Genomic DNA, 12128 nt, shown 5'->3' on the forward strand with positions numbered 1-12128 from the left:
GGACTAAAAGAAGTACTACCCCAATAGTCAGAGGACCATTTGTGGTATTAACTCTATTTATATAATAAAGTATGTTTAGTTTCCTCTCAGAATCTGTATAATAATTTTGAGTATGTAAAAGTAGAAATTTTTAACTTTTGATGTAAATTTTACCTTCTAATAATGAATTACTACAAAAAAAAAAAAAAAAAAAAATAGTCAAAAACATTTATCCCAACAAAGCACTAGTCCAATAGATAGTCCCATATCCATTCCCATAAACAATTCCTCACTCCTCATGAAACAATAACTCTTAAAGATATATATATAATTACATATCCACTTCTCCAGTTGATCGAACAATTTCTCACCGGTCTCGTGTAATTACTTAAAAATAGTGCCTCTCGATTAGCATATCACACTAACATCAACATTAAATTACTTCAAAATATATGCAAACCCTCAAAATTCCTCTAAGATTTTCCAATATGTCAAGAACATATATATAACTAACATGTAAAAAACATGGAAAATATGCATGCAGAAACCTGCAATTAGTGCATAATTAACTGTTTATTTTCATTATTCTGATCTCATGCAGAAATGCATGGCTTTTCTTTATAACGTAGTACTGATAATCATACTGCAGCACCAAAAACACAACATAATAGGGCAATTAAGGAAGCTAATTAAGGATTACAGACACAAATACAAACACTTAAGTCGCCAGGAAGAGGTTGGCAGTACGATCTGATTAACTTGCTTCCGTATGCATCCTGACACGTCTGGGCACATGAATCTGGATCACACTTTATTATTATTTCAGTTCCATTGCACTGTTCTGGAGCTCCCATCACCAAAGCCAACGCCAAAACTAGAGGAACAATAACGCTATTTTTCATATTTTCTCTCTTTTAGTTTTGTAAGAATGGTGTATATATGCATGGATGAATATTTAAGGATTGTGATTTTATTACTATTATTATTAGTTTGGGTGGCGAGGGAAACCCGCATGCACATACAAGAAAAGGTGGGTAAACAATGCATGTTACATACGAGTTCGACTGAAAGAGTGTTATATACGTTGTCAAAAATCAAACTTATTGCGTCTTTTTGGCATGATTCTTGGATCTATGTCAATCGACTAACCGTCGTATATACACTAAGGGGAGTGTATTCAATCACGACTTTCATGAACTTTTAAATACTTTTATCAACTTTAAAAGTTTGGTGGTATTCAATTTAGACTTTTATAAACTCTTTAAAAGTCTACTGTATTCAATTCAAACTTTTCAAAACTCTTTAAAAGTATACAGGTATTCGATTCAGGCTTTTATAGAGTTATTAAAAGTCTACTGGTATTCAAAAAGTTACTGACTTTCATAAACTCTGTCAGAATAGGATTTCTATAGACTTTCTCTTCATTAATATAAATAGATGAAATCCAACCCTCCAACCCCAAACTTTTTAACATTCTCTATAGACTTTTTTTTCCTCTATCTAAACTAGACAAATTTTTCATCAATTTTATGGTACGTTTCAAATCTTTCATAAATACTTTTTTTTTTATGTTCAGGCAAATTTTTTGTTGCCATCGCAACAAAATAATTGCTGCGATCGCAGCAAATTTTTTAATTTATAAATTTTAAATTTTAAATTTTATTTAATTAATATGTTTATAATTTTATATAATTGTATGTTTATTAATTATTAATTTTTATATATATATATATATATATATATATATATATATATATATATATTGTATTAAGTTGAATTCTTTAAAAGATATTTATTGGTTTAGCATTAGTTATTTCATTAGTTCAAGAAATATTTTTATTGGCTATATTTATAAAAATTAATTATATTTTCTTTATGAATAATATACTCTATTTTTATGACATCAGTATTTTTTTTTTTTTTTACAATGCACTAATTTATAGATAATATATTAATAGAAGTTATGGAATGTTTGTGAGGGTGTATTCAATTTAGAGTTTTAATGACTTTTGTAAACTTTTTAATATGAAAAAGTTTTTAAAAGTCTATAAATGTTTGTTCTATGGATATTTATAAACTCTTACAAAGTTTATAAAAGTTTAAAAGATTCTAGGAAAGTTTACAAAAACTCTACAAAAGTCAATTAAAATCCATCACTTTAAAAGTATTTAAAAGTTCATGAAAGTTGTGATTGAATACACCCCCGTAAGTGATCGACAAAACACTTACTCATTAGTTTTAAGGTTCAAACTCGAGATCTCTAGTTAAGATAGAAAAAACTCATATCATCTCATTTACACTTTGGTCCTGTTTGGTAAATAATCAGCCTATCAGTCAATTTTGGCTTATTTGACACTATTAGTTGTTTAGTTAATAAGCTTTTTGTAACTCCAAAATGCTAAAATTCAAAAGGCTACTCAAAGCAGCATTTTCAATTAGCTTTTTGAGAAAAGAAATTATACCAGACAGCTATCAGCTAACAGTTAATTTATCAAACAACTTTCTACAATCAGCTAATATTATCAACAAATCATACATTCTAACCCAAACAGCCAATCCAATCAGCCAACAACCATTTACCAAAGAGGGCTTTTATAGGTATAATATATATCTTTACGTTTAAGAAAATATCTCCTTGGTTGTTTGTATACATGGTTCAAGTTAGGCAGTTTAATTTCCTAAAGTACAGAACTTTAATTAATGTGGATATTACATGTCCAAATTTGAATGTAAGAGACATGTAATTTAGTGAATTTAGAATATGTGAAACGTTTACGTAACAAATGACTTATGACTGGTGACTACGCTTCCATGAGAAATTATTAAGTGACATACATTTGCCACTTTTATACTCTATTATTATTATTATTATTATTATTATCAGGTTTGATATATACTTATTATTATGTTTCTTTTAATATATATTTTAGATTCAAATCGTTCTGTTTGTTTTTACATTTTTCCTTGTTCTCACATTTTTCTCATTCTTTTATGATTGTGTTGACCTGTCGACGAGTTACCACGTAACCGTAAAATTAACAATAACATTTGAAGTTTTGAATTGAATGAGAGTATTAAAAATAATGACATGTATGATTAACCTTGATTTGTTTAGGCCATTATATATTTCTCCCAAAATAATGAATCTTCAATCCCAAGGGCTCTCATGCCTCGATCTGACAGAGTAATATTAAAAAGGGAGACAACTTTTAAGCTAATCATCATGTGCTTTACGTACAATATAATATAGGTTGCTGACCAACACCCGCCATGTCTTTCCCCTAATACCTTGATTAAGGATTCCCATGCCTAACCTTACCTTTCCCATCTCGACTAGGTCCCATCCTAATATCGTTATGTCTTGGTACCTAGATCATTGAAATTAATTAATTGACCTTAATTCGAGTCCTAGTCTCAATCAACCTTGGCCTGCGTCCTAGTACCCTAACCAAGGGACCGAGGTACTAACCCACACCAGGCAGAATTGATTGACATTAATAAATGATATTACTAAATGAGAGATCATGAGATCGGGCTATGAAAATAATATTAACTCTTTGTAAAAAATACTGACGAACAAATATTACAATGTAATAAAATCATACTACTCACGAGAACTCGACCGGACACTATATTTAGCATTTATGCTGCATTAAACTACACGGCTTTGAATCCTCGTGTGCTTCCAGCCTTCCACAGGCCCGGTGGTCCAACCTTGCGCCAAAGCTGCAAAGTGCAAAAGTGTGAGCACTCTCTTCTTTCAGATGCGTGATGCGATTAAAGACCTTTTCTCTCTCTAAGAAGCCATGGAGCTTGGAGCCTTGGATTTTCTTCGTTCAGAAGCCAAAAATCTCATACTTCATGTAGGTTTGATCATTGATTTTTATCTATCTATCTATCTATCTCGATCAATGACTGAAAATCTGAAATGTTATGTTGTTATGCGTGTGATTATTTGATGCTTTTATTTTATATGTGGAATTCTAAATTAATGCGTAAAGATTCAATTTTTAAACAAATTTTCAGCTTTTGGCTTGTGAAACTCTACTTTGATTCAAGTCCGTGTGTTGGGGAAGTGTTTGAACTGGGGAATTGATATATTGAGCTGATGTAATGGGTGATAATTCTTTGGATGGTATGATGACGGATCTTGATATGAACCACGACCCGTCCGACCCGGGCCCGCCTTCTGACCCGGTTTTAGGGTTTGGGTCTTTCTTGAATGATTTACAGACTGCCTATAATAGAATAGGGGAGAGGATTGATTCTTTCTTGAATGATTTAGGAACTGCCCATAATAATGTAATAGAGGAGAGAATCAGACAGCTGGAGGCTGTCACTGCTAGAGTTAGGGCACGAAATACTTGGCGTCAGGCTAGAAATTCCGTGGGAGTAAATAGCGTGTTAGTTGAAGAGAATGTTTATGTAGAAGGTAGCGGGGATGTGGCGGGAATGAATGTGGTTCCGGGGAGGGGATGCAAAAGGGACAGTAGCCATTTGGTGGCGAAGGCGTTAGCAATGGATTCTGAGACGGGGAAGGTTGAGAAGGATGTTCAGGGATTTTTTGATTGTAATATATGCTTAGAGATGGCCCGGGAGCCTGTTTTGACTTGCTGTGGTCACTTGTATTGTTGGATGTGTTTTTTTCAGTTGCCATATGTTTATTCCACGATGAAGGAGTGCCCGGTTTGCAAAGGTGAGGTGACGGATGCCACGGTTATTCCCATTTATGGTAATGGAAACAGGAACTACGAGAAAGAATTGGAGTCGGGTTTGAAGATACCTCCAAGGCCGAAAGCACAACGAGTTGAGAGTGTTAGGCAACAGCGTGGGGGACGGGGCTTGTCTCATATTCGGGTTGCACAAGCACTCGGGCGAATTAGGGCTAGCATGGGATTGGGCGATCAGCCCCAGCAACAACTGTCGGGTGGTTCTAATGTTAGTTCCATAACGGGTTCTCAGGAGTCTCAAAATCCAAATAGCAATAGCCCGGTGTTTTCCCGTGTGCGTGTGAGAATATTATCCGAAAATTCCGCTTCCTTGTCATCACAAGGAGATAACGCACAGAGAATATTTGAGGACTTTGCGCCAAGTACTGGCCCGAGCCAACAAAGAATCAGTGCACCGGGTTTACCGATTGGTGATGATGTGATGAGGGATGTTGACTCTTTTGGAAGGGATGACACGTTTCCACGCACAGAGCGTCAAGTTCTGGATTCAACCACAGAGATAAACTCTCCTGCATCAATTCCTTCGTCTTCCCGAGCAAGTGACGTTTCTGATTCCGTTACACGATTGGAAAACCTAATAACAGCTACTCTTGCCGAAATTAATATGCATGTTCGCCCTGCTTCTTCTTCTTCTTCTTCTCAAAGAAGACTTAGTTTATTGAGGCTTTCAGACATTGACAGTCTAGTTTCTCGTGAAACTAGGAGAAGAAGATTAAATTAATGACTTTTCAATCGATAAAAGGTAAATGTTTTACAGTTCTTGTTCGATCCTTGAATAAAATCTCATTGCTGAAATACATGATCATTTCGATTCATTATGTATATCAATCTGTAAAGACTTACCAACTTCTAAGTTCAGTCGTTAAGTGACATTTGCTGTAAAAAGTACTTATTCTAAGAAATGGAGAAAGTACTTTTTTTAAGGCGCAAAGTATTTAGCCACTGCTCTATTTGGTTTTGGCCATTATCTCTAAATTTATGAGTCGGCACTTTCTGTATAAGAATTAGCCCTGGGAAGCATGAGAACTATGTCGTTTGTCTAATAGGTGACCATTGTTCTAATATTGCTTATTAGATTAAATGGAATTTTCTGTAATGAATAAACTCCTACACTATGCTCTCTATTTTTCTCGTACACGTCTATTTCAATGACCTATCAAGTATCAACCCAAAGTAGACCATTGATTTCAGGATATGAGCTAACGAGCTTCCAATATTTTCTCATTGGAAGGAAATGTTCAACTTTCCCTGTAGTACATCTTGTTGATAAATGCAATGAGCACATAAAAACGATGCAATCCTCTCTTGTATCTTTTATGGCAGTTATTGGCTTGTATTAACCGTGTAAGAAATTTTCAGGCAGTTCAAACTCGAGGAAGACAACAGATGGTGTAGGCGTGTAGCTTCTTCTGTCCTTCATTCCTCGGAATGGACTTGGCGTTAGTTGCCCAATCAGGTTCCCCGCTCTCTAGTTCCTTGAAATGTATGTTAGCTTGAAGAAAGACGCTATCTGCAGAACCGTTGCAGATTTGTAGCCTCTGTACATTATTTTCATGCTCTTATCGATCGACTTTTCGATCACTGTGCCATGTTTTCCTATGTTTACAACCTCAAATAACATGTGGAAACTAGAATTTACAGGGAAAGGGTAATACTATGTTGTTGTTTACTGGTCATTTTCCTCAAATCTGATCTGTGTTTCATTATTGTGGTTTTGTTGAAGACAACATTATTGTGATGACAACATTTTGATGGAGTGAAGGGATCAGTGATGAGGATTTATGTACATATAATCATTAGTGCAATGTGGCATAATCCAAGAGTGAATCCAAATTCATAATTGCTAATAAAACCCAAACAGATGTGGAGTTCACTTTTGCTTTGTCCTATGAAGCTCCTAGGCATGAAAGTAATCTCTTAATTATCCATTGTTAAAAATTATTGTATTTTGTTTGAGTTAATGTATTGATTAGTCATTGATTTTGCTGTCTTTTTTCAAATTTAGTCCTATGTTTCATAATCTGCTCTTCTGTAACCTACTGAAGCACAAAGAGTCAATACTAACCACACTGAGGTTCGAACTCATGATCTTCAATTTAGAAGAGTCACTTCATGTCACTAGATCACAAGATCATTAGCAGGAGTTTCTACATATGCATTTGGATTATGGTCTTTTATTATCATTGTTGAATGTGGTTGATGATTATTCTATTTAAGAAATAGGGATATGACACTCGAAATTTACAAATCATCTATAGAGAATTGCAAGGAGAACATATGACATAGAGGCATCACGTCTGGTTCATGAAATGAATTTTGTTTGAGGAAATAGGAATACTGTTACATAACGAATAGAATAGGTAAAGAATAAAATAGTAATTACATTCCTGATCAATTTCGTGAACTAAACATGCTCTGTGTTAGAATATGATAATTTGTGTGGCTCAAATTTATTCAAATCCATGCAGTCTTCATCCATTTCCACCTTACACGTTGCTGGTCTTCTTCCTTGCAGTAGCCGCACTTTACTCTCCATCTTGTCCGTGCCGCAAAGCTCTCAAATTTAGAGTGTATATATAGCTTTGTTCTTTTGCATTGTAAATTGCACTCATTCTTACATCAATTATAATTCATCCTTATCTATCTATTTGTTTCTTTCCCTCTCACGTATATATATATAATATATATATATTCTCTTTTGTTACTCTTTTAATTAAGAGTTTAATATATATATATATTTATTATATTGTCCCATTTAGAAATTCATTTGTTATTTCTATATTTTTCCTATTATTTAACTTCTATAATTCTCAATTTTCGATTATTCGCTTCCGCATTATTCCGCTATATTCCTAACAAGTGGTATCAGAGCGGTTTTAATTGAGAATTATTTTCAAAGATGTCGACTGTTACCAAGTTCGATATCGAGAAGTTCGACGGGAAAATTAGCGTTCGACGGGAAAATTAGCTTTTCTATCTGGAAGGTTCAGATGGAAGCCGTTCTGACCCAGAACGGTTTGAAGAAAGCGCTAGCTGGGAAGAAGAAGAAACCGGCTACAATGACAGATGAAGATTGGGAAGATTTATTTGAAGAAAGCACTAGCTGGGAAGAAGAAGAAACCGGCTACAATGACAGATGAAGATTGGGAAGATTTAGATGACAAGGCACGTTCAACCATTCAGTTGTGCCTGTCTAAATCGGTTCTACGTGAGGTGATAGGTGAGACGACTACGTCAGGTTTATGGTCCGAGCTGGATTCGCGCTACATGGCGAACAAGCTGCGCCTGAAGGAGCGGCTGTACACAATCCGTATGACGGAAGGTACTTTAATTCAGTCTCATTTGGATGAATTCAATTCTATTTTATTGGACTTGGAAAATATTGATGTCGTAATAGAAGATGAGGACCGTGCTATTTTATTGCTTGTTTCTCTCCCTGAATCATATAAGCATTTCAAAGAAATTATGCTGTATGGTAATTCTCTTGGAGTCCTAACTTTCGACAGTGTTAAGTCGAACCTACTGTCCAAAGAAAAATTTGACTTAGAAACTAAGTCTGAGGACAAAGGTGAAGGCTTGACTGTTAGGGGTCGTTCAGTTGAAACAGAGAATAGCAATAAAAAATCTAGGTCCAAGTCCAAAGGACGTAAGTCCAACAAATCCTGTAAGTACTGCAAGAAGCATGGTCATGATGTGACTGAATGCTTCAAATTGAAGAACAAACAAGAGAGAGAAAAGAAGTCCGCTGAAGCTAGTGTTGTTGAAAGTGATTCAGAAGGCGATGTTATGTTATCTGTTAGCTCCGGTGAAAAACGGAGCGACACTGAGTGGATTCTGGACTCTGGTTGTACATTCCACATGTGTCCTCACAAAGACTGGTTCGTCTCTCTGAAACCAGTTGATGGTGGAGTTGTCTTGTTGGGTAATGATACCCAATGCAAGGTTAGTGGAATTGGAAGTGTGCAGATCAAAACTCATGATAACGTTATCAGGACTCTTACCAATGTTCGGTATGTTCCTGATTTGAAACGCAATCTGATTTCATTGGGCACTTTGGAATCCCTGGGGTGCAAGTACACAGCTGAAGGTGGAGTTCTGAAAGTTATTAAAGGCTCTCTTGTTTTTATGAAAGCTTCTCGTTCTGGAAGCTTGTACGTGTTGCATGGCAGTACAGTGACAGGTTCAGTTGCGGTATCCTCATCGGTGTCTGATGCTGATTTCACTCAACTATGGCATATGCGTCTGGGGCATATGAGTGAGAAAGGTATGCATATCCTGAGCAAGAAAGGCCTCCTCGGTTCAGGTACGGGTAAATTACAATTTTGTGAGCATTGTGTTTTTGGGAAACAAAAGAGGGTTAGTTTCTCTACTGCTACACACCGTACCAAAGATGTATTAGAATATATACATTCCGATTTATGGGGACCGACTAAATTTCAGTCTATGGGAGGCTGTAGATATTTTATGTCTATTATTGATGACTTTTCTCGTAAAGTCTGGGTCTATTTCCTGAAACATAAAAATCAGGCATTTTCTATTTTCAAAAAGTGGAAAATTCTCGTTGAGACTCAGACAGGGAAAAAAGTCAAGAAGCTCAGGACAGACAATGGCTTGGAATTCTGTGAGTCAGATTTCACTGAGTTCTGTGCAGCACAAGGAATTGCCAGGCACAAGACCTTGCCTGGAAAACCCCAGCAGAATGGTGTTGCCGAACGTATGAACAGGACTCTGTTAGAGAGAGCTCGTTGTATGCTCTCTAATGCTGGGTTATGGAAACGGCGTGATTTTTGGGCCGAGGCCGTTTCTACTGCATCCTATTTGGTAAATAGGTCTCCACATTCATCTCTCGATTTCAAAATTCCAGAAGAAGTTTGGTCAGGTAATCCTNTAGTTTCTCTACTGCTACACACCGTACCAAAGATGTATTAGAATATATACATTCCGATTTATGGGGACCGACTAAATTTCAGTCTATGGGAGGCTGTAGATATTTTATGTCTATTATTGATGACTTTTCTCGTAAAGTCTGGGTCTATTTCCTGAAACATAAAAATCAGGCATTTTCTATTTTCAAAAAGTGGAAAATTCTCGTTGAGACTCAGACAGGGAAAAAAGTCAAGAAGCTCAGGACAGACAATGGCTTGGAATTCTGTGAGTCAGATTTCACTGAGTTCTGTGCAGCACAAGGAATTGCCAGGCACAAGACCTTGCCTGGAAAACCCCAGCAGAATGGTGTTGCCGAACGTATGAACAGGACTCTGTTAGAGAGAGCTCGTTGTATGCTCTCTAATGCTGGGTTATGGAAACGGCGTGATTTTTGGGCCGAGGCCGTTTCTACTGCATCCTATTTGGTAAATAGGTCTCCACATTCATCTCTCGATTTCAAAATTCCAGAAGAAGTTTGGTCAGGTAATCCTGTTGACTACTCTATGTTACGAGTTTTTGGATGTCCTGCTTATGCTCATTCCAGTACGAGTAAATTAAACCCTAGAGCTGTCAAATGCATTTTCCTTGGTTATGCCTCTAAGTCAAAAGGGTATCGTCTATGGTCTCCTGATTCTCATAAGATCATTTTAAGTCGAGATATCACTTTTGATGAAAATGCGCTACTTTCTTCTGGAAAAGATCATGTTATTCCCAGTACAGGTGATACGCAGAGTACTGGAGAGAAAGTGGAGTTTGAGTTCAGGCCTATGAATAGTATTACTACCACTGATGGTAATACAAACGATGATGCATCTACTAGTACTACGCCTCTCGTCGAGCAACAGCGAGAGTACAGTATTGCCCAAGACAGGCCTAGGAGGACAATTAAAAAAACCTGCTAGGTATGCTACTAGTGATGATGAAACCCACTTGGTTGCTTACGCACTTTCAGTTGCACAGGAGTTTGATGGTGATCCATCCCGCTATTCTGAGGCTATTTCCTGTGTCAACTCGTCCAAGTGGTTGGTTGCTGTTAAGTTTAATATACTGTTGCAGCTGGTCTACAATAAATTTGATCCAAGGTGGAGATTGTTAGAATATGATAATTTGTGTGGCTCAAATTTATTCAAATCCATGCAGTCTTCATCCATTTCCACCTTACACGTTGCTGGTCTTCTTCCTTGCAGTAGCCGCACTTTACTCTCCATCTTGTCCGTGCCGCAAAGCTCTCAAATTTAGAGTGTATATATAGCTTTGTTCTTTTGCATTGTAAATTGCACTCATTCTTACATCAATTATAATTCATCCTTATCTATCTATTTGTTTCTTTCCCTCTCACGTATATATATATAATATATATATATTCTCTTTTGTTACTCTTTTAATTAAGAGTTTAATATATATATATTTATTATATTGTCCCATTTAGAAATTCATTTGTTATTTCTATATTTTTCCTATTATTTAACTTCTATAATTCTCAATTTTCGATTATTCGCTTCCGCATTATTCCGCTATATTCCTAACACTTTGAAAATTAAACTAGACTAAAAAAATCATTAAAGTCGAGAACTAGACATGATATTTGATGAATATATAAAATCACATGCATCATGATATGTTTTGTTCACTGCTCAATATAGCATAGTTCAGTGTGAAGAGGGTAGGTATGAGGGCAAAGTTACATAATGATGTGGGGAGCTAAGTAAGCAGAGATCATGCCACTTCTCATCATCAAGGATAATTACTCTTTACAAAAAAGACTATAAGAATGCTTAGGTCCCTAAATTTATTTTTAATAAAAAAATAATTTTATCAAGTATAAAATTAATTAAAATATCAAATTTAATTTGATCTATTAATATTTTAATTCAAACCAAATTTCAAATATATGTTTTTATGAGCAATCCTACCTACCCCTCCAAAAATTTCCCCTCTTTATATGACATTTTCTAATGGGAAAAGTAACTTTATTTTTAACTAAATAGTGGAGTCATTCAATTCATGAACACCCAATAATTATTAGCCACATCAGCACTATTTCGGTTGAGTTCATCGCACATGATTTTCCTAATATAGTCTATTTATTTTGTGTTATTTACGAATTAATATTATACAAAAGCGATGTTTATCTAATGCACTATTCTCATATTGTAGTTGTGGACTTGTGATTTACTTCGTTAAAAAATATAAATAAAAGATAAAAAACCAAATTGTATGGAATATGTGACATAATGATGACCAGAAACATGGTCAATGATTTATACCATTGGGGACCATATTTTGTTTGACCAGACATTATCATTCCTGCTTTAGCATAGAATACAAAATGAAACTATCAAAGAAAATATTGTATAAATATAATGAAATAATTTCTAATTTTCAAAATATCAATTTGGAGCAGTATTATGAATTTTGATTGTACCATTAATTATTGGTGAATATAATATCAAATGTTTTTTAATACATCATCGTAATTATAAAAATATCATC

General features: G+C 35.3%; 1 protein-coding gene across 2 annotated transcripts; it reads left to right on the top strand.

Moving 5' to 3' along the window:
• Positions 1-3657: 3657 nt before the first annotated feature.
• LOC115997000 lies at positions 3658-6582 on the top strand. 2 transcript variants are annotated; one of them, XM_031236442.1, is made up of 3 exons: positions 3658-3846; positions 4006-5451; positions 6069-6582. In XM_031236442.1, the coding sequence occupies exon 2, from the start codon at positions 4093-4095 to the stop codon at positions 5428-5430; it is 1338 nt and encodes a 445-aa protein (XP_031092302.1). In that variant the 5' UTR covers positions 3658-3846; positions 4006-4092; the 3' UTR covers positions 5431-5451; positions 6069-6582. The 2 variants fall into 2 exon arrangements, with proteins under 2 accessions (XP_031092302.1, XP_031092303.1); XM_031236443.1 differs by having other exon boundaries at positions 3658-3842.
• Positions 6583-12128: the final 5546 nt, after the last annotated feature.

This window comes from Ipomoea triloba, chromosome 11 (genome assembly GCF_003576645.1).
Source record: "Ipomoea triloba cultivar NCNSP0323 chromosome 11, ASM357664v1".
Lineage (NCBI taxonomy): Eukaryota > Viridiplantae > Streptophyta > Magnoliopsida > Solanales > Convolvulaceae > Ipomoea > Ipomoea triloba.

Excerpts from the sequence above, each read along its gene's own strand:
- LOC115997000 (XM_031236442.1), top strand. The coding sequence starts at position 4,093 with ATGGGTGATAATTCTTTGGATGGTATGATGACGGATCTTGATATGAAC.